This window comes from Crocodylus siamensis, chromosome 3 (genome assembly GCF_052110815.1).
Source record: "Crocodylus siamensis isolate JL-2025a chromosome 3, ASM5211081v1, whole genome shotgun sequence".
NCBI classification, from domain to species: Eukaryota; Metazoa; Chordata; order Crocodylia; family Crocodylidae; genus Crocodylus; species Crocodylus siamensis.
In genome coordinates this window covers 31,011,713-31,037,922 of record NC_143397.1, presented here as the reverse complement: position 1 = coordinate 31,037,922, position 26,210 = coordinate 31,011,713, and the positions used below count along the sequence as shown (strand labels likewise).

The following is a 26,210-nucleotide window of genomic DNA, read 5'->3' as shown; positions in this document are numbered from 1 at the left end:
GCTAGTACATTAGTGCATATTCCAATTGTTGTACTTGTTTTTTCTGTGATTTTAAACTGAATAATATAGTGCTATCCACCTAGCATATAGACAAAGTTTCTAGTTTACTTTAACTGGAGGGAAATACGAGTTGTGTTACATATGGTGATATGCCACACCATCTGCAGCCCCCTTTTCATGGGGACGTCTAAATTTGAGATACCTCGGTCCAGACCTACAAAGGAAGTTGGCTGGCTGAAGTGAGCCTTAAAAGAAATTTAGGCCTTTGACTCCAAGAGTGAGATCCACAAATCCCAAAGCCTCTGGGCCACACATCCTCTTGCTTGTTCTTTTCCTCCTGCACCTACGTATCTCCCCATTCGGTGCCCAGAGTATCACCTTGAAAAGAGTGCTAGAGAGAACTATACTAGGAAGTCAAAGAGATACAGGTTCAAACCCCATTTCAGCAAAGGAAGCTTAGAAGCTGAGTCTTTTGTTTCCTCAGTATGTACCCCAATTATACAGCTAATGGAATTAAAACAGAAAAGAAGTCTGACTGTGAGTCATTTTCATTTTCACTTTCACTGAGTCATTTGCAGAATGCACATTCACTTTTTCTTTCAGCATGGTCGTGAATATGTAGCTATGTTTCTGCCCACCCAGTGAGTAGCCTACTAAACATGCTCATCTATGTACTCATGCTTACATATCCACAGTGCCAAGACCACCACTTACATGGCCAGAAAACTGCCATTTAGGTGCACAAAAACCTTAGCATTCTGCTGTAGGTGTGGGTGTGAGGGGGCCTGTTTTGACAGGAAGAACACCTAACACAAATGGTGTTGCTCTTCACGAATTACACCAACATTAAAAACCATGGCTGGAGGAGGAGATGGTGGTCATGCAAATTCTTAGATAATACCATACAGGTTACAGCCAATCACCAAATAATTTTGGAGATTGAAGGTATTTAATTTCTTCAACCTGAATGGGTGGGGATTACTCTTTCTCCCCACAAGCTGGAGGCAAAGCTGGTTTGGGGAGGTATTCCCCCAAATAGATCTTCCTGTTGAAGCTATGCTACTGTATAGAAAGAAATGCAATAGGTGAGTCCACACAAAAAGATAATGACTGTAAGCTTATAATGAGAGTGCTCATCCGGGAGGGGAATACCTAGGTTTTAATCCCAGTGCCCAGGTCTGTTTATGCATTTTATATTTAATAGTTATTAGATAAAAGAAATCAGTAACATTTATAAAATGAACACTATCATCTAAAAATTGTCTCCAAAAAGATAAATAGAAGAGACTGTCTGATTCATTTCAGCAATCCAGGTATCCAAATTGTACTTATCAGGAGTTCAGCCTAACTGCTTTGGCAGAGGTTAAAAATATCTAGCATTGGCTTAGTACTGCTTCATTTCCTATAATAGAAGCAGAATAAGGAGACCACTCAATACCTTTTGAAGTACCATCTATAAAGTATGTGTATCTCTATGACTCACTGCACACAATGCTTAAACATTAAAGAAGAGAGATCAGTGGAAAGTTACAAAAAGTGAATTAACAAGAGTGACTGTATATAATGAGAGGCAATTTTAACATTAAATAGTTGTACCTGAGCCCCAGTTGCAATTTCATCTGCAGCTTCATTCATCACTCCTAGAGTTTGAAAAGCAAATACACAGAGTTCCCGTTCACACACAGTGGGCTAAGAAAGAGAAAAAAAAGTGTGTTTTTATTCCATTTTTTACTATTATTTTTGTCATGAAGCACCTCAAATATCAACCACATATATTAATGCCTTTTGAAACTATTTCTATTCCCATACACAAATTAAAGTGAAGACAAGGTTGTGAACACACATCAGTAGTTTAAAGTATGTCATTTTATATGCAGAGCTATTGTAATTAATTAAAAGCCAAGAATTTTAAACTTGGGAAACTCAAAGTTCAAGTTTAATTCAGAAATCCAAACATGTTATGGTACACAAATTTACATCTGTAATATCAAGTAACCTTAAATCTACCTTAACAGTTCTCAGATAGCTTAAGTTCACAGCTGTCTTCTGTACAGATTACACTATTTTTTTCAATATTTTTTTCCCGGACAAACAACAGCTCCTCTTTAAAACTGGAAGTTTCTCCATTGCAATTTATTATGTTGTTACTGAAATTACATGCAAAAAATTGAATTGAAATTTCATTCCAAATTTCTTAAAGCCTTCATTTTTTAGGGAATTTAAATGTAATTTCACTGTAAATTTGCAAAAAAAAAAAAAAAAAAAATCATTCTATGGTATTTTCATAGAATGCAGTCCATATTCATGTTTTCATGATGTTTATATTCATTTTTTGGGAAAATATACAGTATCTTCTTGTATGTAAGAGATTGTTTTTAACTGCAGAACTCACGTAAGCCTGCACTACAGATCACTGGACTGTTGTTTCCTTTTTATTAATGATTAATTCATTATACTGTCAAAAACATTTACCAAACAGAAACAAACTTATCAACAATAAGTTAGCACAAAGTAAGAACAGAAACAAAAAAAAATGAAGATATTTAAGTTTTCAGTAAAATGAATAGGCAAGCCTTCTCCAGAATTTTAAATAGAATACAATTTATTAGAAAACCATTGTTCATTGCTGAAAGACAGTTAGTAGAATTACATATTTAAGGCCTGCTTTATGAATCATACATTTTAAATGTTCAAGATTAGTGAACAGTCAGTTAGGACAAATAAACATGTGGAAATAGGATAAAACCCTTCTTGGAATTTATTATAATAAATGAGAAAATTCAACTTTAGTAACTTCTCATTTATCATTTAGTCAGTCTATGAAATTAAACAACTACTTATGAAACAACATTGTGTCAAGTACTGAAGTTTTACCACTGAACCAGTGTGAATTCCAATGCTGTGATAACCACAGAGGTATCAAGTCCATGACTATGTATGCAGAAAGCACCCAGAAAAAATGAAAAATATATCAAATGCTATAAGAAAAACAGAAACTAACTAAATTCTGTTTCAGGAAATTGCTTCACTAGTAATAAGCATCTGCTATAGTTCTGCTCATTTGTTTCTTAGCCCTTAAAATATGTGTTGCTTGGGTTTCAAAGAGTTTAGACTTCAATAACCACCTAAAGCCTACAGCACTGAAATATTCTCATAGCAATTGCTTCAGAAGACCTATCATCTTTCAAGTCTAATAGTGTGTCACGCATTTGATTTATTTTATCTATGTTACATTGCATTAGGTAGCAGACGAAGCCTAGCATGATCCAATTCGCTGTACCACTGCACACTAGACAAAATGTATGCATTATTGTCATTATTCCTATGCTTAAACATTCAGAGGATAACTTAGCCATTCACTTAAGTAGCTGAGCAACTGTGCAAACATTCCCACCTTGTTTTTGTTTAATCAAAAGTGCATTCAGATATAGTGTGTTTAGACTGACCGACAGAAGACCAACATACAATGCAAAAGCATTAAAGTTACTGTAGACACTTGTTTGCAGCAACAACAAAGCAAAACATTATTACTGGTAACATTTCCCAGGGAATGTATTCAGATGATATCCCCCATAACAGCAACTACACTTAGGAGCAACACAGGAGTAGATCATGTGTTGCTACTAACAGGTGTTGACAATACTTTCATGTGTGTATTTGGGGAAGGACAATATTATACATTAAATGCATTAAAATGTATTTTCAGTCCAAGTTTGAGGGCTGTATATTTTGTTTGTTTTTGTTCACACCTTTTTAACTTCAATGACAAATAAACTTTCTTTGAACGAAGTTTGTGTCAAAGGACACACACTTTAATAGTAAGCCTTTAATATGTTAAGATCCTATATTGATCCTATCTTTTTACTTTTCCAAGTGCCTCCAACACAGAAAACAGGACCAGACTTAGCTCTAAACTGAAAAAAAAAAGAGCTAGGAAAAAGTCTCTCTTGTAACCCATAAATAAAATCTGCCAGGTCTTTATAGATGATAAGGAGGTAAAAAGAAACAACACATCCACTTTTTCAAAATCCTTTGCTTGCCACTGTTTAATCATGCAGTGGTTCTGAGAAAAATACAGGAAATTGATCATTAAATGTACTGTATAGTCAAGTAATGTAACGGACTGTTTAGAGACCACATCTCTTTTGTGAGTAAAAAGTGATTATTTTTTATGCTCATCAACTGCTAATGATATGGCCTTGAGACTATGTCACAAAAATAAAGAAAAGGAAGACAACTAATCCACTTTTACAGTAGCAATTTTTCAGGGACTTGAGCCTGGTGGAACAGGATTGCACTTAGATATCTAGATACAACTTGTATCAACAGCAAATCTTGTTTTAAAGGCTTCAAGAGATAGAGGATTCACTGCATCCTTAGATAAATTGCTCCAAAAGTTAGTTCCCCCTACTGTTAAAAGTTCTGTCATATTTCTGGTTTGAACTTGTCTAGCTTTAGCTTTCAATCACTAGTTCACATTATATTTTTTAAATCACAAATTAAACAGCTGATTTAAGCAATCTCTTCTCCGGGCAGATACTTTTAGACTAAACATCTGCATAGGTATCTCACTGTCCTCCTGAAAGTCTCTTTTTAAAATTCTCCTCTGCTGCAACTGTTAGTCAGCTCCAAGCATTCAGAAGTTGTAACTTAGTATTCTAAAAATCATTAAGTTAGTTTAAAACATCCATGAAATTTTTAAAAAGTAATGCATTTGGGGTTCTTTTGATTGGCCTCCTGCTGCTGGACTGTAGGCCTTTGCTGCTGTTTTAGTTAGAAGCTTACTTAAAAATTAAATTTTGGGCATTTTTGTGTAATAAATGATGTCCAGGAGCTAGGACTTTCAGAAAGTCACAAGGCATGTGCAAAAATGGTAAGAGTTGGCAACATTGTACGAAGTGTACAAAAATCTTTTGAAAATGGTTAGGTAGCTGTTGTGACTACTGCTTTTTGTGCTGACTTGTGTTCAACATGCCTTTTTGTGGTATCTGCTTCTTTCCTTTCAGACACTCTTTCCTTGAATTATTAACTCCTTGTGCTAGAATTGTCTTTTGTTCCATGTTTGTACAGAATCACAAGGATTGGTATGCTTAGCCACCATACAAAAAAATAAATATTACCTCTACTAGTAGATCTGTTACTATTAAATCAATACTACTTCATTTTGTCTGTCTGTCTGTCTGTCTGTCCATCTATCTATCTTTACTGTAAATTGTTTTCTAACAACCTTGTTGCCTTGACAAGACCTGAGAGATGGGGTATCTTAGTCAAGATCTGTGATATACAGGCTATTACAGATTTAGATCATCAGCTTGAATTGTACCCTGAAATGAATTGGAAGGAATCCAATGCAGTTTATGGAGTACATATGCTAAGATTCACCACTAAGTATATGTGCAACTGCATTCTGTATTCTGAAGAGCAATACTGTCATTCTCCTGAGATAAAACAAGCCAACGACAAAATAATCAGCCATCTGAAATATATTCTATTTTTAACCGGGATGCAGAAAATAAATGTAAGCCACTTACATTACTTCCCTAAACCTGTTATCTGAGTGAGAACCATCAGTGCTGAAAGGCCATTCAGAGGGATAATTATTCCAGTGGGGAAAAGCTAGGGGAGAGTAAGAGCTTAGGCTGCTAACAGGCTGAGATTGCAGGGGCTAAGAAACAGAAGGCACAAATGGTATCATTTTGGAGTCCTGTAGGGATATCTGACGGGGGGGGTGGGGTTCAGACATTCCCATTCTACATTCTAAATCACCCTCCTGGGAGTGCTACAGCTGTTCTGAACAAAAAAGACCAATTGCAAAGTCTTCTGTGTGATACAAGGTAAGTGGCTCTATTGCAAATGGTGGCCATAAAAGGCTGGTGGGCAAATGTTACACCTACAGATATTTCTACATGTGGGATCAAGTGAGTGTCTAATATAGTTTCTAGACAATTTTTCAATTAAAAAAAAGAAACCCTTATAGTTCATGTTGATTTATCTTGTTATGTACTAAAGCTTTATGTAGCTGTGATTAGAAGAGAAATGTGTCATCCTCTCAAGTTATCTAAGGGATGCTAGAAAGACACTAATGAGCCAGGAACCTGACTGGCACACCTAACTACTATTGATCTAAAAATAAAAGCGCAGGGAAGGCTTCTTTACAGAAGATGTCATAAATGGTAAAGGTGAAACCTTTAACAAGCTTCTCACTTTTTCCAGTGAAGGAGCTGGTAGTGAAGATGAGGCTTATCTTCAAATAGAAGTTCATTCTACTTCTCTCTTTTAACCATGTAATTATTGGGCTTTTCCTTAGGAAGAAATTGTCTCTGGTTTTATTTTGATTCCATGTTATGAATGTCAATATGATGGTGCAAACCCCAGTATTCAGAACATACTGAAAGAAATATGAAGAAAACATATGTGTTTGTAGAATTTGCTGCAAATGAGCCTGGAGCTTTGAATGTATACTTCACAAGTGGTTTGATGAACAGATGAATTCTTAGACTGACTAGTGAGAATGATTCAGTAGTCTCCAGTTATGAATCCAGTGCACCTAAAGATCAATTATATTCTAAACAACTGACATGCTAGGTGCCTGTACACAAGCATGGAGGGTACTCCGACATGCTGTAATTACAGCATGTTGGAGCAGACTTGAATAATCAACTCTGCTAGAGCATGGCAATTAATTAATTGAAACGGAATCTAGAATATTGATTCCCCACCTGTGTTGCCTATGAAACTAAGAGGATACAGTGCAGTACAGATCCATTTACAATGACATTCCTCATGGCCACAAGAAACTGAAAAGTCATAAATTACATTGACAGTGGGAGCAAAGTATATTGCTTTCCACAGTGTATTGCCTGATCAGTACTGTTGTCCATGGGCCTATTATAGTACACTGATCAAGGCTTAACAGGGTTTTCCTTTGGCTCTCAGGCCAGACTACTATGAAAAATAGTATCCAAGTTGAAACTTAAGTGCCAACTTTTCAAATGTCTGTACTGAGACTACATATATGTATGTGCATCCAAGGTGTTTCCATAAATCCTACAATCTTGGCTGCATCTACACATGAGACTTACTGCAGAGTAGACTAATTAGCTATGCAGTAAATCCTCACTGTCTATATGTGTACTGGTATTAGGGTGCAGTAAACTAATGAACGCCACCATAAGACTCTCAGGGATAGTATTATATTATAGTGGAGTAATTTACTGAACACACGTGTAGCTCCTGACAGTGGGAACAATTTACAGCCAGGAAGCCCAGGCAGCATGGGGCCAGAATCCTGCCTGCTACCTAGCCACATGGCTCTGTACTTGCGGCAACCTCATGATCCAGCCAGCCCTGATGCTACCCAACACAGCCACCTAGAGCCTGGGACTGACCTCCCAGGCTCCCTGCTGGCCCAGGGTTGGTCTGGCCCAGCTCAAATTGCTGCTGTCTTGGGTGCATGTGTAGATGCTGCACCCAAGAGCAGTTTACTCTGGCTTGAACGGCTCCGGAGTTTACTGCTTCATATTAATTGCATGTGTAGATGTACCTTCTGACTGCATAACTACCAGTTGGGAAAAAAGGTATTAATTGCTCTTTGTACACATTTTGTACAGACTATTTGCATGTCCTGCTTAAATATTTAGGAACATATTCTGTTCCAAGAAATCAATCCTCATTAATTACAATAGGAGCAGGAAGAAGCATCATTTGTGGTTATAGCTCTGAACAGTGTCCTCTCCTACCTCTGTGTCAGAACACATGGAGACATTTAATTAAATTAATAAGAGGGAAAATTAAAACTCCCTTGTCTTTACACATAGCATAATGAGATTGTGGAACTCATTGCCATAGAAATCACAAAGGTAAAGATCTTTACATGTATATGGTTACTGAGAGTATGAAGGGCTACAATTGACAACAACTTCTGTGGAAGGATAGAAAATTTTGCACTTCTGGGTTCAGGCCACTTTATCAGAGCTCAAAAGGAAACCTACTGTGGGAGGCAGACTACCTCCCACCTGCTTGTTAAAAAGTTCTTATACTTTTGGAATACTTATTACTAGCCTGGAATGGATAAAAACCCATTTTATTTTAATTTTAGAAAATCAGATTTTTTTAAAATCAGTTTTTAAATATAAATTAAGCACACATTTCTAAAAGTAATTCTATGTAAAATTAAATTTTAAATTATGACAACTTATACTAAGGCCTGAACTTATTTTGTTGAAATCATTTATATTAAATAACCTGGAAACAAAGTATTTCTTAAATCACTAAATAAGCTCTTGAAAGTAAAAGCCTCTTCTTCAGGGATTGAGAGAATATGTTTTGGATTTCAGTTTATTCAAATAATTCAGTTCAAAGTTTTGGACATTTTGGAGTTTAAAAAGTAGGAAAGTTTGACTTCATCTGCCAATGTATAAATAAAAAGCATGTTGTGAGAGGTTGAGCACTATTAATTCGAAAATCTTAAAGGACATGGTGAACATGAATAATTAGTTCAAGTTCTCAACTTTAGATTGTTGTTTATTGAGTCAGTTGGTTTTAAACATAACATGTTTAACAACTTTTTGAGCCTATCCAGCACATATATGGTAACTTTATTTAATAATAAACAATTTAAAATGCTGTTTTGTGCAGTTTACTTGATTGTCATGTTTCATCCAAATGTACCTTGAGACAATGAAACAAAAAATAAATATGATTTTGTAAATGACACAAGATCCTTTTATTATTTCTACAATACCAAGTATAAATAGATATAGATATCTAATTGCTTAAATCAATGGTGCTCAAACTTTTTCACCAGCAGAGTGGATGGGCAGTGCCCAGGCCATCTGCAGGCCAGATCCTGCTGATGGTCCCAATCTGGCATGATGTGGTCATGGCAGAGCCCCATATAGCCATGTGGAAGGAATGTGTTTCAGCCCAAACTTGGCCCTGTGGAGGGCAGGGGGGCGTGTCCCAACCCCACGGGATAGGGAGAAGAGAAGTGGCTCCGGGGCACAGCCCAGCCCTGTGGGGGAAAGGGGACATGGCTCAGCCCTAACCCAACCTTACAGAAAGAATGGGGTTTGACCCAATCCCAAAGGGGTGGGAAGGAAGGGACCATGAGCCAGCCCCAACCTGGGTCCCCCAAGGGAAGGGAGCATGGCCCATGCAGCCTAGGGGAAGGGACGTGGCTCCACCTCATCCAGCCATGGGGGTAGGGGGAGGCGGTGTGACTCAGCCCCAACCTGCTGTGGGTGCTTGGGGTTTGGGAATTTGGCATCCAGGGAGGGTGGACATATTTAGTGCCACCTGTCCCCTTCTGTAAAATTTCCCAGTATGTGGGGAGACCTGCAGGCCAGGTACCTATGGCTTTGTGGGCCGAATTTGGCCCATGAGCTGAACACCCCGGCTTAAATAAATGGCTCTGTAGTATATCCTCTTCATTAGAAAATAATCCAGAAGTACCCAGAAAAGATTTAATCTATTTGTGAAGCCACATGTATTGATGAACACCAACCAATAAGAATCTACCTACCTTTACCCTAGGGACAGACATTCAAAAAGCCTAAGTCTGAATTGATTCAGTGTTGCAAGTTAGTTTAACCTGGCAAGGTCAAACCGATTTGTAACTGCACAGACATATCAGACATGAAGGCAAATGCCTGGAGTGGCTCAGGCTAGAACCTGGGGGGCGCTAGAGCACCCCTCCCTTTGCTTGCACAGTGCTGAGCTGAGGGGGACATGGCCAGGACCTAGCAGGAAACTCTGATTATTCCCCACCCTGCCAGGCAGCCCAGCAGGGAATGTTTACTACCCCAATTCAGTGTTTATCAACCCAATGAGAAAACAAAACCTCTCTCCATTAGCTAGTGGAGCTCTTCTTAAACAGCTCTTCCAAATAAGGACATGAAGCTACCTGTTGCTTAGCTCCAAAAAGCCTTTCTGCCTGTGATTTCCTACAGCACGGACCATAACCAGCATGTGGTCTATTAGCTAAAGCTGAGGTGTCTGCGTAAGGCAGAGGGCAGGGGGGAATAATCCCTGCTTAGCAGGAAGAAGCCAGGCAGACACTCTGTGCCCACAAGTCTCTGCCAGAGCTCTGGCCAGGGAGCAGAGGGGAGGGGCCAGCTCTGCCGTGGAACAGAGAGCCCCACCCAGCCCAGAGAGCATGCCAGGATGCTGGGGGTGTCTGGTTTACCTTAAATCAGGAAGTGGTCTGCGACAGACATTGCATAAACCAGTTTGACCCAAATCAGTTAAGCCTGGTACTACATTCAACCAGGTTTATCTCAAACCAGTTTCAGCTGTTTTCATACTGGTTTATGTGCACTGAACATCTGTTCTGTTACAGGTTTAAACCAGTTTCTGATCACTTAAACCAGTTTGTGTACAATATCTGTCCCTAGCCTTAAGAAAATAACTAATAGCTTGAATCTATTTCACCTTCACAAGCATAAGTGCCATTTATATAGCCACAAAACTTCAGTTTTCAGCATTTACCGTATGTACTCTAAGAGGACCCTGAATTTAAGATAACCCTCCCACATCATTAGATTCAATACATAGAAAATGTATATATTTGTTATACTTTTCCATGTATACAATATAATTATTGGACTCATCATGCAGGGAGATCAAGCAGTTTGCCTCATGCTTTTGCCTGTTTTCTTGCCAGACTAAGGACCCCCTTCCTTCCCCAGGCTCTGTTCCCCACTTCCCCCGAGTCTCTGCTTCCCAGCTTCCTGCCTGCCTCTGCTCCATGTTGGCAGGCTCTGACTCTGTTCTAGCCTTGAGCACTAAGCATGGCTTTAGCACAGTCCCTGTGGTAGCTGTATGGGATGTGTGCTGCTGTTATGCACTAGGCTGTGGCCATGCTCTGTGCCCCAGGCTACAGCTTGAATAGAGCTTGGTGGTGTGGAGCAAGGGTGACGGGGGAAAGAGAGGGGCAGGTGGGGAAGTAGAGGCATGGGGGAAGATGGGGAGAAGAGGCTGAAGGGGGGAGATGGTGGAGTGCAGAGGTGGTAGATGGGGATGGGACGGGCAGCAGCTGTGGCTATTGGCCATGAAACCAGGTAGGGGCTGGAACTCAAAACATAGCAGCTGCCTGCCACTCTCCACTGCCCTAACACTTAATTCTAAGATGAGGGGCTTTCCCTCCCATGTTAAACAGGGAAAAAAACCCTTATCTTCAATTAAGTAAATATGGTATGTCTGGTTGACTATACACATATAGCTACATTCATCCTGCACTTCCTTAATTAGCAATTTTAGTAGGCTACACTCTAGGTGTATAGGTGCCTGGCCAAAACAGAATTGTCCAGGCTTGGCGACAGTGCCAGACAAATCCTAAAATTTCACTGCTGGAAAACCATGAATAATGGATTTCAGACAATTAAAGGATGACAAGGAGAGATGGTCTTCCAGCCACCCTGTGATTCATAGAAATCATACAAAAGTGGGTTGGAAGAGACCTCCAGAAATCTAGTCCAACACCCTGCCTGAGGTAGGATCATCTCTCTCCAAATCATGCAGTACAAATCTAGTGTCTAACCCAGGTGTTGTCAACTGCTCCCCTAGGGGTACTCAGAAAAGTCCTAGGAGGTATGTGGCAGCAGATGGGGACAGAGTGCAGCCACTTACCAGCCCATGCCACCACCTCCCAGGAGCAGGGCCGGGGGAGGGGGGCAAGGGCATCAATGCCACTCTGTAGGCTGCAAAGGCACTGCTCAGCTGGCCGGACGTATGTGGTGGTGGCCACCGTCATCCACCACCCCATGCCACTGCTGCCGTCCACCACTTTCCCATGGCTGGTCGCACAGGTAGCTCTGTGGGCTACTGATGGGTGATGCATGATTGGCTGGGTGCAAGTGAAGTTGTGAGGAGGAGCCACACTTAGGAAGAGGCCCTGGCTGGCACCTGTGCTGTTGAGGCCGGTGGCTCTCACCTTCAGCATACAAGTACCCAGGACCCTGGCAGGGCAGGGGATCGGAGGGGAAGGGCCTGGGCTGCCGTCCCAGGTGAAGCACCTGTACACAGGGCCGGCCTGGGCCAGGCGTGTGTGGGGCCAGGTCCTGAGGGGCCCTGAGGCCCCCTGTGTGTGACTGGTCCAGTGAACAAGGAGGATCTGGCTACATGAAGGGGTTATCAACTGGGGAGCCTGAAATCTGGGTCTCCAACCCTAGAACAAAGGTAATAAAGAGATAGAGAGTTCACAACTGAATCCCTAAAGATCATATATTTTCTCTTGAAACCGACAAGTAGTATTAATGCTTATTACCCAAATGCTTAATCCAGTGATTCTCAACCAGGGTGCTTTGAGATTATTTTATGGGTGTCATACAATCTTAACACTGCAGGTATGTGCATACCTATACAAGATTCACAAGATAAACCCAGAGATTTCAAACAGGAATCTATAATGCCAAAAACATTCTGACCTGCTGTGTTCCTTCTTGGTTCCTTGCAACAGAAACGTTCCTCTACTATTCTTCCGTAAACAAAAAATGGGAGAAAACTAAGAGCTGCCATTTTCTGAGGGGTACCTTAAGTCTAATGAGGGTTCCTTGGGTTTAAAAAGATTGAGAGCCACTAGTTTAATCTTTTATGAATTCAGTGGAACTCCTGTGTATAAAAAGATTCCTGAAAAACTAGAAGTTAAGTGACTCGGGAGTGCAAATTTCACGTGTATACTACTTTGTACATCTACAGACCTTTCCATCACAGGACCCATGAAAGTGTGCATTTGCAAACAAATTCAAATGGGAGACTCAGTAGTGCAAAATCTGGCTGCCAGAGACACAAATGAAAGCTATCAGGGACAAGCCAATAACAAGGTAATGACAATAACAAAAAAGTTCAAGTGTCATCATCCTCAACTTTGATCTCTCCTACTCTGCTATGAGGACAATGTATTACTTCTGAAAAAGTGGTTCTCTGGAGATCAAGGTGTGCTAAAGGGGCTAGTGAGAAATACCCATTACAGCAGCAGCAGAATGATCAGTCCAGCAGCACTAGAAGTTGCTACTTTGGTTAGAAATGAGTAACTTTTTTTCTTACTTCATGAAACAGAAACGGAAGACTTCATGTGCAAGTTCAACTGGTCTAAGCAGCAGGGCATGAGACAACTCTATGATGTCAGGGAGGCTTGTTCTTTATTATGGACGAGCAAATTATCTGGGCCTGGCTATACAGAAACTGATGCTCTTTACCTGTTTTGATCTCTATTATTTTTACTCTATCTGCTATCTTGCTGGAGCACATTCAGCAAGTACTGCTACTGACAAGAACAACTGGCTGTGTGCAGTGACGAAAAACATTGTCTCTTTTTTTTAAAGACTTAGGTCTTCTGAAATATGAAAATTAATATTTATCACACTGAATTAAACTTCAGCAGATAATATTGGCCCAAGAGAAAGAGTAAGGAGGGGGTAATAATAGACCCTCTTCTCAAAGCTGTGAGCAACCTTTCTGGAAAACCTCACTGGACTTGTGTAAATACACGAGGGACACTGCTGTACCACAGTGGCTGACAAGGTATAAGAATTTAGATAGACTAATGTGTAGTCAGGAAAATAACCTTGCCTTGTTTTCTCATTGTTTCACAATCTGCATTTCTTCTTTCTCTGTCCTTTCAGAGTTTTATTTTGGGCATATGAATTTATTCATTTCAACTTACAAGGGTTTTCAAGTACATATTTAATAAATGAACAGATGACAATGGTTCAGGCAATGATCTCAAACTGAGAAGGGTTGGACCCAGTCAGTACTTGGCTCTCACCTAAACCTGCTGTAGCGATGCTGAGGGGCATCTTTCCTCTGAGTAAACAAGTTTGCACTCAAGTGGCAGGGGATAGGATACTGCTAGAGGTGCCTTTTTTAAAGAAAAGAAGTAAAAACAAAGTGTTGAGTACTTGTGGTCATGAAGGCTCCTGGGGCCTGTTGGCAAGAAATTCAGTGTCAGTTCTAAGATCCTTGCTGAACTTGCGGATTTGGCATATCTACACTATCCTTTGTAGTTAAATGATCTACTATTACACCTCTGTCCACTCCCTCATTGTATACTGTTTCTGGCACGCTGATATCCGCCTCTCAATGGCCTGTTAAAATATATGTATACCAGGGGAATGCAATACTGTCCCCATGAAAGTCAACAGGAGTTCTGCCATTTACTTCAATGGGATTTCAGCACAGTGAAAAAACATCATGGATACTAAGCATTCAAAAACCGTAAGGATACCTCTATTATTACAAAATAATCAGCAAATTCTTCAAATGCTGTAATTTAACATATTTTAAGATTTGCATCCTGTTGCTGAACACTTAAGAAGCTCAAAGGTGCTATATGTCAAAAGAAAGGATATTTGTTTTCCTGCGCTTTTGCTGTAATTCCCTGCTGATTTCAATGCTTGCTTTTTTTTAGAGAGAATTTAATCTGAGATTTCAACACAAGATGGCACTCTAAAGGAGAGATCTAAATTCAGAATTGGTAACCCACATGTTTATATCATTGTGCTGAATATTAGGCCTGTGCAAATAGGGAAGTACTTGATTCTGATTCGGCCAATTCGGACAACAGTGATTCAATTTGGAGATTCAGAGCACTGTCCTGAATCAATTTGGCCAAATCAGCTTTGGAAGATTCGGCACTGATTCGGAGAGATTTGGATAGGCTGGGGAAAGCCATGAGAGAAGCCCCCAAGGCTGCCCTGCCTGGCCCCATTCCCTGCCCAGCCCCAGCCTAATCCCAGCATTTAAAAAAAAAAGCCCCATACTCACCAGTTGCAGCAGCGGCGATTGAGGCTTCTGGGCACTCATGGCAGAGCCCTCCCCATGCAGCATGGGGCACCGAGGGGCAGTGGGGATCGTCCCCCTCCCCGCTTAGCACCCATGTGGCAACTGCCCCATGGCGTGAGTGCGGCATGGCTTGGCAGGGCGCCACATACTGTCTGGGAGCTGGGGCTTAGCAGTGCTGGGCTCCAGCTGACAGATGGAGTGGCCCCGCTCCCAGACAGGGTGCAGCGCCCTGCTGAGCAGTGCTGCACCCATGCCATGGGGCAGCTACCACGTGGGTGCCAAGTGGGGGGGGCAATCCCTGCTGCCCCCAACGCCCTGCACTGCATGGGAAGGCTCTGCCATGACCCCTCAGAGATCCAGATCCCTGTTGCCAGAGCCCGTGAGTATGGGGCTTTTTTTCTTTTCTTTTTTTTTTTTTTAAGTGCTTGGAGGTGGGCCAGGCCGGGGCTGGGCAGGGCAGCTGTGGGGACTTCTCCCATGGCTCCTCCAGCTGGGATGTGGGTGCAGCAGTGCTGGGAGCAGGGGCTAACCCCTGCTGCCGCTTTTCCCCCTTCTGCCTGGAGTGAGCCACATCTGCTTCCCTCCCCTACTGCCCCAGCTGGGCAAGCAGCAGCAGGGCAGACCCCCGCTCCCAGTGCTTCTGTGCCCCCATCCTGCACCCCTCCTCCCCTCCCGAAGTAATGCACCCCCGCACCCTGGCTGGGCAGCTTGTCCCAGCCCCAATCCCTCCCTCCCCCCACGGCCCTTCCCTCCCCTCTCCCCTCTTACCAGCTGGAGGCAGCTGTGTCAGGCGCCTGTTTAGTCTATGGCCAAATCACTAAAGAAGCCAAATCTTTCCTGAAGTTTTTCCAAATTGATTGAGATGTTTCAAATTGTTTCAGAGCTTTTAATTGGTCTCCTGATTCAATTCGGATTCAGAGATTTGGTCCCCAAACTGGACCAAATCTCCTCTGAATCTAATCAGCTACCAAAGCTTCATACAGCTCTACTGAATATCATCTGATAGTTTCTTGCTCTGTGTAACTGCTGCTTGAAGTGAAATCTATTTACATGAAGCTGTTTTTTTCCAATGGCATTGGCTATTGATGGAGAAGGCCTCCAGCAGAGTTTGTGGACAGTATAAAAGAGAATATATTCTATTTTAATTAGTGTTATATAAAAGCAGAGTATAATACTATATCTTTATTCTACTTGGTTATTATATTTCTGTGTTCTTATTTATTTTATTTCTATGTTTTGGTTTGTAAAATGCATCTTTTCTAAGCTGTAGATATAAAATAATTTTATCTGCCCCCGTGGCTGAAGAAGATGAAAATCCTGAACACCCGAAGTGTGTGGGTGGCCCAAAAGACAGGAGTGTTGCTCCTGCAGGCATTATTCTGACTTCTTCCGATTAGGCTGAATAGTCATTCTGGCTATGGCTTCACTCCCCATCAATCACTCTGGTATTGTAAATATTAACTTATTCAGGTTCTCCCTCTTCAGTTTCCAACTCTCACAAGGAACTCTCATATATAAAGTCCAGAGGCATAACCAGGTAGTTCTGTGCTACTGATAGTAGCAGCACATATGGCAGCATCTGAAATGGGGCTCATGGTGACAGCAGCCATGTAGCTCAGTGCCTGCTGTTTTTCTGGTGCCTGGTGATGCCCTCAGCCCTAGTTATGCAACTGATAAGTTCATGAAGGGAAGTGTTTCTTCTACTTTTTAATTAAGTTTTTAAAAATCATTTTGATTACAAATGCCATGCACAGTATCAGCTACCTGTCCACTGATTAGATGCAGAAAATGAATTACCAGGTGAATTTTCTTATTTTTCACAAGGACCCAGCCCTGTACCTTTTCCTTTTAAATTCACCCTTTTTGTCTCATTTTACTTATATCCTGGGGTTACTTTGAAAATCTGTCAACAGCTCCTATGCATCATGTCTTTGAGTCATGTCTTTTTTGTGGTATAAGTATGATGTCGTAGCTGTGATGGTCTAGAAATTATGTAAAAGGCAAAGATTTCTTAGGGTGATTATCTTTTATTGGCTGAAGCGTATATTTGGGATAGAGTTAGAAACATTTGTATTTCAAAGCTTCTTTAACTCTATTCTAAATATATATATTCAGGGGTGGGCAAAATATTGCCCGTGGGCCAGATCTGGCCCATGAGGCCATTCTAGGCGGCCCGCAAGGCCCCTAAAAAATTTAGAAAATTAATATTTCTCTGCCCTTGGTTCCTGCCAAAAATGACAGGAACCAAGGGCAGTAGGATCCAGGGGAAGCCCTTTTGGAGTCCACCCGGCCCCACCCCCCCAGCCAGAAGCCCCAGCCAGGTTCCCCGGCTAAAGGGGGAAGGTGGGGAGAAGGGCAGGGAAGGAGCCCGGGGAAAAGCTGAGCATGTGGGGTGGGGAGGGAATGGCCCTTCTCCCACCCTGTGGCTGATGCCCCACACTGCAGCTACTTGCAGCCCACCTGGGGCTGCCTGTGCCTGCTCTGGACAGCCCCATGTAGGCTGCAAGTGGCTGCAACAGGGAGCACCAGCCACGGGGTGGGGGAGGGGCCCCTTCCCCCCCCCACTCAGATTTTCCCCAGGCTCCTTCCCTGCATGAAGGAAAGTGGCCCTTCCCTGCCCCATGGTCAGTGCTCCCTGCTGCAGCTGCTCGCATCCCATGCGGGGCTGTCCGGAGCAGGCACAGGCAGCCCCAGGTGGACTGTGAGTGAATGCGGTGTGGGGCATCAGCCACTCCCCCGCACTCAGCATCACCTTATAACCCAGCCCCACTACCAGCCTGGGCCCCACGCAGCTCCAGGCTTGCCCGTCGAGGCTGTGCATAGCGACAGCAGCTGTGGCCTGCCTGCTTGCCATGCTGGGCAGTGTTTACCACTGCCGCCTCTGTGCCGCCTAGTGCATGATCTCTGGGAGTGCAGCAGCAGCCAATACTGCCTGGTGCGGCACGGCACGTGGTGGGGTCACAGCTGCTGCCACCATGCACAGCCCTGACAGGCAAGCCTGGAGCCAGCATGGAGCCCAGGCTGGCTGTGGGGGCAGGTTACAAGCTGGTGCTGAGTGCAGGGAAAAGTGGCACCTCACTCATCCCGTGGCCGGCACCCTTCGCTGTAGCTACTTGCAGCCCATAAGCGTCTGTCCTAAGCAGGCACAGGCAGCCCCACAGGCAGCAGGGAGTGTTGGCCATGGGGTGGGTGAGGTGCTGATTTTCCCTACACTCAGCACCAGCTTCTTCCCTGCTGGCAAGCAGGGGGTCAGGGCTGTGCACTGCCTCCCACCTGTACTGCGGGGCTGGGGACACTGGGAGTGAGTGGGCAGGGAGCCAGCACAAGCACAGGGCCTGCACCAGTGTCCCAGGGCCAGTACCGGCGGGGCCCAGAGCAGGGTGGCAGGAGCCTGGGTTTCCAGCCAGCAGGAACTCTATGGAGCTGAGCCAGCTCCCCCTCTCCCTGATGATGCAGCCCAGTCCAGCTTCACAGATCCCTGCCAGCCTGTGCCTCGCTTTGGGCCCTACCAGTGCTGGCCCTGGGATATGGAACCAATGTCTTAGGACCAAAGACATTTGGACATTAGTCCCAAGATGGTGACCTGGGGGCAGGGCACCTGTCAAGGGGCAGGGCTACCTATGTAGCCTTCGACAGCCTACCAAAACTGGGTAAGTGGCCCTCTGCCCGAAATAATTGCCCACCCCAATATAGTTGGTCCAATAAAAGCTATTATCCTAAGAAATCTTAGTCTCCCCTTTTAGCATTCTAACAATTCCTAAGTAGACTGAATTGATCCCGCCTTATGCTGGGAGGATGAAGAGTTAAATTCTCAGACTCCAATTTCTGACTGTAATTTCTGACCTCACTCTACTGATTTCTATACCTGGATTAGAAGCTCTGAGAGCTACTGAAATGCAAATAATAAATTATAATATTAACAGTTCAACTGTCTCTAAGAAAGCACTAGCAGAGCATTATACAATAATTATAGGTTTTTCCAGATGAACCAAATAATGGCGCTGATAACTTTTCAGAGAATCTTGCTATATTTAGTGTTTTACTTAAAGCCCCAGCTCTGAGAATCACATGATCTTGTCAGAATCTCATCTTTCCTTTTTTTAAAAGTAAAGACATTTACCTACGTGCTATTAAAACTCAACAGGAAAAATAAACTGAATAACAACAATTATAAATTTCATGTTACGATTATTATCTTATATTAAAATAAGTGTTGCTATTGTTATTATTATTAGTATTCAGAGAATCATGAAAGGGACCTGAGAGGGTCATCTAATCTGACTCTGTGCTCAAGACAGGGGCATTCCTGTCTAAATCAACACAGCAAAGATTTTGTCTAACCTCATCTTACAAGCTTCCAAAAATGGAGATTCTGTAGCTTGCCTCTTTTTGGTGAGCTAGTTTTCATTTACTATGAATGCAAAACATGCGTATGGAGACTTATTATACACAGCAATTGAGGAGTAGGTGATACACTTCAAATTCCTGCCCTCACTTACACAGCTCTTAGCACAGATATAGCAACTTCTTTCTCTCCCCATAGCCCAAAACCAAGCCTCCCCTAACTGTTGCTATTGCTAAACAGAAAATAGAAGATGAATCTGATAATAAGATGACCCCTCGATAATTAGATTCTATGTATGGAAAAAGTATAAATTTGATATAATTTTCCTGGTATAGAATCTAATTATTGGGGGTTTGCCTTGATTTTGTCCCCTTCCCATTGCTATAGCAAAGAAAATAAACCTGGAGGGTCAGGTAGCCTCCTTGTCCCCTTCCCCTCCCACCAACTTTTCTCCTGCAGCCCCTTCCCTTCTTCCTTACTGTTCGACCCTGCTTCCCCTGGACATATAGAAGTGAGGAGCAAATTTGAAAACAATAACCTGGCAATTAAACATGGCTGTAGCAATTTGCACATGGTACCCAGAATTGATGCATGTTATCTTTCTTTAAGAAAGCAGACAAGACTCCAGAAAAACCTGCAGCCAAGACTCCTGAGAAGACTCCAGCCAAGAACCCTTCAGAAAGTCCAACCAAGAGCCTTCAAAAAGTCCAGCAAAGTCACCTCAAAGAAGTCCTTCCAAGTCAATATGATTGCTATTTACAATATAAATACATTAATGTAGCTATATTACTCATCTATAATTGACTGAGTACAAAATTCTGGGTTATTTTTGGTGAAAATAGGGTATCGGGCCTTGGACCAGGAACCAATCCCCTATTTTTAATATTGTTCCTATGGGAAAATTAGTTGGTTCTGAGTTGTGACATTTTGACTTAAGACATTGTTTTCAGGAACCAATTGTGTTGTAAGTTCAAGGACTGCTTGTATAAACTTTTTTTTCCCTTTTTGTTTATATTTTGTGTGTCAGGCCAAATTAGTGTCAAATTTCATCCACTGAGCAGAGCCCCGTCATTTAGATCCATGTGGTGTTACCATCTTTCCTCCCAGACTCTTCAGCCTAGGGTTGCAGATACTCCCACATTCATGTGCAAGCCCCAAGCCCAGAGGTCTTGGGGTTCAGGTGCCCCCATCTCTTGCTTGCCCTTAGCCAACAGGCAAAAGAAGCAAGCTAGGGAGAAATTTCCCATCTCCATAAAATAGGTGTGTAGCCAAGATCTCTCTAGTCAGATGAGAGGGTAAGGAACTTTACTTGCCTTTTTATTCCATCTTCAAAATTAAGGCCAGTTTTTAATGTGCAATTCTTTTCTCCTATTTAATTACTCTTTAGCACATGCAATCAGTAAGGAGACAAAACAACAAAAAGAGTTATCTCAGGATGAGTGATATTCTAGGCCAACTCATTCTACAGAAAAAGGGATCTAAAATTATTTCACAAAGCAAGGGGAATCCACCTGAAACTTGCAAAGATTACCTTGCTGCAGCTCTGAGGTCTAGTATAAGAGCAGTAGACCTGAGACTTACAAGGATAAGGAGTTACCCCAGGGCAAACCTTGGTCTGTTCTTTGTGGTAGGCAGTGGGATATCAGAGAGTAACTTGGGGCTCAGTGTTTACCCTGTGGATGGATCTATAACTGTCTCCAGCTTATTATTTACAGGACTGTCTCCTAGTTTTTAACCTTTTTATGATGGATTTCATTTCTAGGGCTCATACCAAGTTATTGGGCCACTAAGACAGATCAACTCCACTCAGGGGTTTTGTAGGCAAAAAGAGCTTTCAGTCATTAATGAACTATAGGGCATGTTTACACAGCTGGAGTGGTAAAAAGCAGCCTTACTGTTCTGGAAAATCACAGCCTGCCATTGTAATACAAAAGTACAGGAGCCTAATTAAAGCAGCAACTCTGAAACAGGTATCTTCCATATTCCAGGAAGTCTGACATGCAGATAAATTGTTTAAATTAAACTACACAAAAATAAGTTGTTTTATGCTGGTATCTTAGGAAAGAAGCTAAGATTTTAGGGATACCAAAGGAAAATGACCAGACTAAAAACATTTAGGAAAGAAAACCATGCTGAACTAAGGAAAAAGTTTGTATTGGGAGATAGAGAGATTGACTGAAAGGCCCTGTCCAACTAAAATGAAAATGCTGTTTAAAGAGTAAAAGCATATGAAGTCAAAGCTTTATTTAACCAGTCTTGCTCAATGTCTTCAACTGCCCTAAGAATGAGACAACGGACTTATGTAAGTCATTAATAGCCAGCACAAGAAATTATGAAGTATGGAAGTTTCAATTGTCACAAAATTATTATAAGAATGTAATTATTGTGTGATGGCAAATGTTAAATTTTTTACATAACATTTCAAGTGAATTAATTCAGTGCTTGTGTAAGCTGTCAGTCTGACAGTACTGAAACCAACAAAGCCAAATTATTTGCTGATGTAACTGGTCTAGCTCCACTGATTTCAGTAGAATTTCACCCATTTTACTGCTGCACACGGTTAGGGTGACAATATTTGGATCTTGGGGAGCACTGGATTTGCAGCTGAATAAAGGCTTCAGCAAAACTGATGACCACACGGCAGAACGAGATATTAAAAATAACACTGCAAGGCACTTAGGCAAGCATTTTCCTAATGATGTCGTAGTGTTATAAGACATATACAATACGCCTGTGGATGCAGCCCACCAGTTATCATCAAGTGATAAAGCAGAAACAAGACCTTGGAGATGAAGGAGTCAGTGAGAAACAGAAAGTGACCAGAGGAAGTGGGTTCACAGTCTTATGCATGCACTAATAGCAAAAGGACACATAAATGAATGAAATGCATAGGTAATTCCATGCTAATGAAGTAAACAGTAATCAGAGGCAGAGCTTGAGATAGGAGGGAATATGGGTGAAACAAACGAAGAACAAAGGTGGAATAAATGTTAGTGAGTATGAACCAAGGTGTATAAATGTGGAAAAAACGAATGTTCACTGTGGCTCCCCAATTTTTTGGGAGCTAGTCTGAAGCTGTCTCCATTTTGAATAAAGCTGTTGCAAGCAATGTGTGCTGGTGTTTGCTCCCTGAGCAACTGGATCCATAGTAATTGGATCGTAGTCTCCCTAGTTATTGGACGCTGCATGGAGTTGGGATCTAACACACAAATATGTTATGTTTGTATTAAACTTACTTAAACGTAAAAAACGTTTAAACAATGTTCTTGTTGCCCATATACATATATCCATTTCATATAATAAAATCATAGAGAAGTAGGGCTAGAAGGGACCTCCAGAGGTAATTTAATCCAACCCCCTGCCTCAGGCAGGATCACCCTTATCCAAACCATCCTATACAATTCATAGTTTGAACTCTACATGAGACTTCTATCAATGCTGAGAAAACACAGACCCAACACCCTAACTTACCACAAGTAAAGCAGGGGAACCGTAGCAGCCAATGTCCTGTTTCTATGAAATGCTGTCAACATATGCTCAAGAGATCTCAGGTAGAAGGCTATACCCCCTGCTACAATCAGACTGACCCTGAGCAGAGGGGCAAGACCTTGTAGCCAGGAACCTCCAGCTTTGGTCCCATTCATATATTCAATAATTAATATATTTCATTAATATATTCAATAGGAGGCCAGCAGCTTAATTAGGGGACCTGGAAATGAGTATGTTTTATGTTTTAAAGCATAGAAACCCACTGTGAAGGCACCCCAACATCCTGAATTCCAAGCAGATATTCCAAGTTTGGAATGTAAAGTTCCACAGTGAACCTAAACCTACAAAGAAGTGAATGCTAGTTCTTTAAAATCAGCATTCTTAATACACAAATGATATGACACAATCAGAAACACAGGGGAAAGGGACTTAACGGTGGGAGTCTACTACATTTTTTGAAAAAAAGAAGGATTACTCCATTTCAGTGTCCAGTCAATGTTCCACTTCACTGGTAAGAACCTGACCAAGGGTGCCAAATTCAGGTGAAGGCTCTGTGATATGAACATTCATCCAGAAAGAATTGGAATGTGACTATGTAGTCAAAGAAACTACAAAATTAGCAAGCTCTGATCACCACAAAAAACCTAAGTCAAACTAGGTTATCACATTATTAACCCACAGAGCCAACCTGAATAGTAAGATCTATAAATGGAAGATGGATGGATTCCTTTGAATCTTTCTTTAGGTGAAAGCCCTCTTCTACTTTGCATAACAAGCTACTACATTTGCCAAGTGCTGCAATAACTTCAAACACAAAGTTCTCTTTCAGCTGGGCCACTCTTTTTCCTCTCCAGTGTGTAAATAAATGTGAAGATCTGACTGAAATAAGTTTGAAGTTTTTGCATAGTAGCAAACTTCAGATTACACAGCCTTCACCAAAGGTCTCAGGGGCATGAAACATAGTTTTCTTTAAAATTTTGTAAATGAATATAAGTTGAGATTCTTCCCTTCTTTCTTCAGAACTATAAAGTCATTAAATGTCTCTGTATTGCTTATTGAGCCACTCAAGCATAGCTAGAACATGACAGATTTCTTCATGGCCATTTCCTTCCGTCTGGGGTGATATAAGGACAGCTGTTTTATTTTTGCAATACTTGCTAGGTTATACCAGTTGTAAAGTGATTACAGAGGATGTGTACTGTGGCCAGCATGCTTTTCCCTCACTCTTACTTCCTATAAATTCACTGAGATGCTGACCATCTTTCAAACTAAGGACTGAATAATTGTGGTATGTGTTAAGTATGGTCCATCAAAAAGAGGATCTGGGGAATTTTGGAGTTAATTTCTCTTCTTGACTCTGTTCTTCAGGGACAAACAAGTGGATATTATTAAACTTTGCACCAAAGCAAAATTATATAAAGATAAGCTTAAACAATTAGTAAATGTAACTTCAGCCCTACTACATGTCTGAACACCAACAGGCTTGCAATGAAAATCCAGCTAGTTATATGTGCAAACCCTATTGCTTTATCACTGCATGTCTAAACTACTGAAAACACTGTGGTGACACCTTACACATGACTTGCCATGGCTGTCTGTCTTGGAATTCAAAAGGAATAAAATAAGAATGCTAGGAAATCATCAGGTACTTATCCACAGGATCTGTACACTGTAGACATTATTCAGACATTTTTAGGAAGGCAGGTTATTATTTTTAGAAATAAGGATAGAAAACAAAGCTCAAAAAGTTCCATGAATTCACTAAAATGAAATATCTGGGTGCATCTTAAATTTAAGGGCACTTTCTTTTAGAAGGAATACAAAACTGATTGAAGCATATACAAAATACATTAATAGTGCAAGTAAATGTGCATTACAAATTATTCAAATAGAATATTGTGATGTAGTTTATCCAAAATAACTTGAGTATAACAGGTTTCTATGGTTCATAGCTATTTAAGACAATACAATGCATCCCTTAATCTGTCAACATTCAACTTACCCTCAGCATGGGGCCATTCTGAAACACATGTGGTTCATCACAAACTACACAGTATTCGTTCAATACGGGTATCCGCTGCTCAGCAAATTCAATAGTCTGAGAAATGAAAATGAGAACAACATCATCTGCTTAAAATAATTAACAGGCAGCTCATGCTCCAAAGTATTTCTAAAATGGATAGATATCATATCTTACCTGCACAAGAAAGCCATGGTCTCGTACTGGAATGCATTTTGCACCATAATTTGGCTGAAAGGAAAAAAGTGAGGCACTTCAGTGCATGGAGGCTAATTAGATTTTTAGATTATTTTTTTGTGGAGATGCTAAAATTGTATTTTTTTCTTTGCAAATCTGTCAAATAATATTTGCATCTGGAGAGATCTGCAGCTTACACAAATCATTCAAAATAAATTCATCTGTCTTTTTGATATTGTCTATGCAGCTTTTGCTTTATCAGTCCACTGCCAGCTTGTGTATCTGGACCTAACCATTCCAAACACTAATCTCAACAAAAAGCACAACTGCTAAACTCCATGCTGGTGTACAAACATTAAACAATTGTTTTCAAGCAGAGCTGAATGCTAGTTTTAAAAATTAAGTTTGTGTATTCTCTCCCCCTGCATATACATACATATCAACTATATATTTAGACTCACATTTCTAAATTCCCTTTAAAACAAAAACAAAATTGAACTTCCCTTTCTCTTATGCTTTACTGATACCCCTTCCTTGAGTATCATCCTAGTTCAGGGGTGGCTGACCCATGGCACACAAACTATAAGTGGCGTAGGCAGTTGCTGTGTGTGGCACTCAAGCCCTGGGAGCTCAGAAAAGAGCGGCCAGAATGGAAGCAAGAGAGCACAGAGCCTCCACCAGGTACAGCAGAATAGAGCAGTATGCTGCTGCAAGAGAAGATGTCAGGTTCACTGCCAAAAGCTGAATGAACCTTTCCCTTGCCCTGCAGCTGCTGCCAATTTTAAGGCTCACGGTATAAAACTGCAGCAGTTGCAATACCAGGTAAGCATTAATCGAGAGGTATTGAGCCCTCCTGCCCCCATTTTGGCACTCCAGGACACAAACTCTATCAGGCATGGCTTTCAGGGGCCCAGATCAGGGCAGCATTTGAGAAGGGTCACAGCTTAACATGTGGCATGCCTAAAAACTAAGGTTGGCTACCACTGTACCTAGCATCGTTGTTGCTTTCTTTCAATTTACAGTGACATATTAGGTTATAAGGTGGCCAAAGGGTATGGAACACTCCCACCTACCATCTGTCTCAGTCCACCATTTTACCTTCAGTGAAACTTACATCAGGCTATTATGCAGCTTTTGTTTACAGGCCTGTTTTCCATCTCATGACTTTATTTGCAGAACTTTCCCCTGACTCCATGTAGGAAATGGCTCTAAAACTTGTTTTTCTAGATGTCATGCCAACAATTTTGGCAAGATAGTGAAAGGTTTTAATACATGTATTGCCCATGTCAGTCTTGATGGCACTCACTCAAGCCAACAGAATTGCATCTCATAGTATATAAGCTTGGTTTTTTTCAAAAGTAATATAATAATAAGAATATTATGAAGAGTAGTTTTTAT

The 26,210-nt window shown here is 41.5% G+C and overlaps 1 protein-coding gene across 2 annotated transcripts in view; it reads right to left on the bottom strand.

Annotated features, from left to right (window-relative positions):
* The window catches only part of PARP8 (poly(ADP-ribose) polymerase family member 8), a 208,881-nt gene that overhangs the window by 27,212 nt on the left and 155,459 nt on the right, over nt 1-26,210 (bottom strand). For both annotated transcript variants that reach the window (XM_090038052.1, XM_090038051.1), the window contains 3 exons: nt 24,813-24,866; nt 24,618-24,713; nt 1,597-1,689 (listed from right to left, as the gene is read on the bottom strand). In XM_090038052.1, coding sequence (XP_089894178.1) covers nt 1,597-1,689; nt 24,618-24,713; nt 24,813-24,866 — 243 coding nt within the window. The remainder of the gene's footprint in view (nt 1-1,596; nt 1,690-24,617; nt 24,714-24,812; nt 24,867-26,210) is intronic.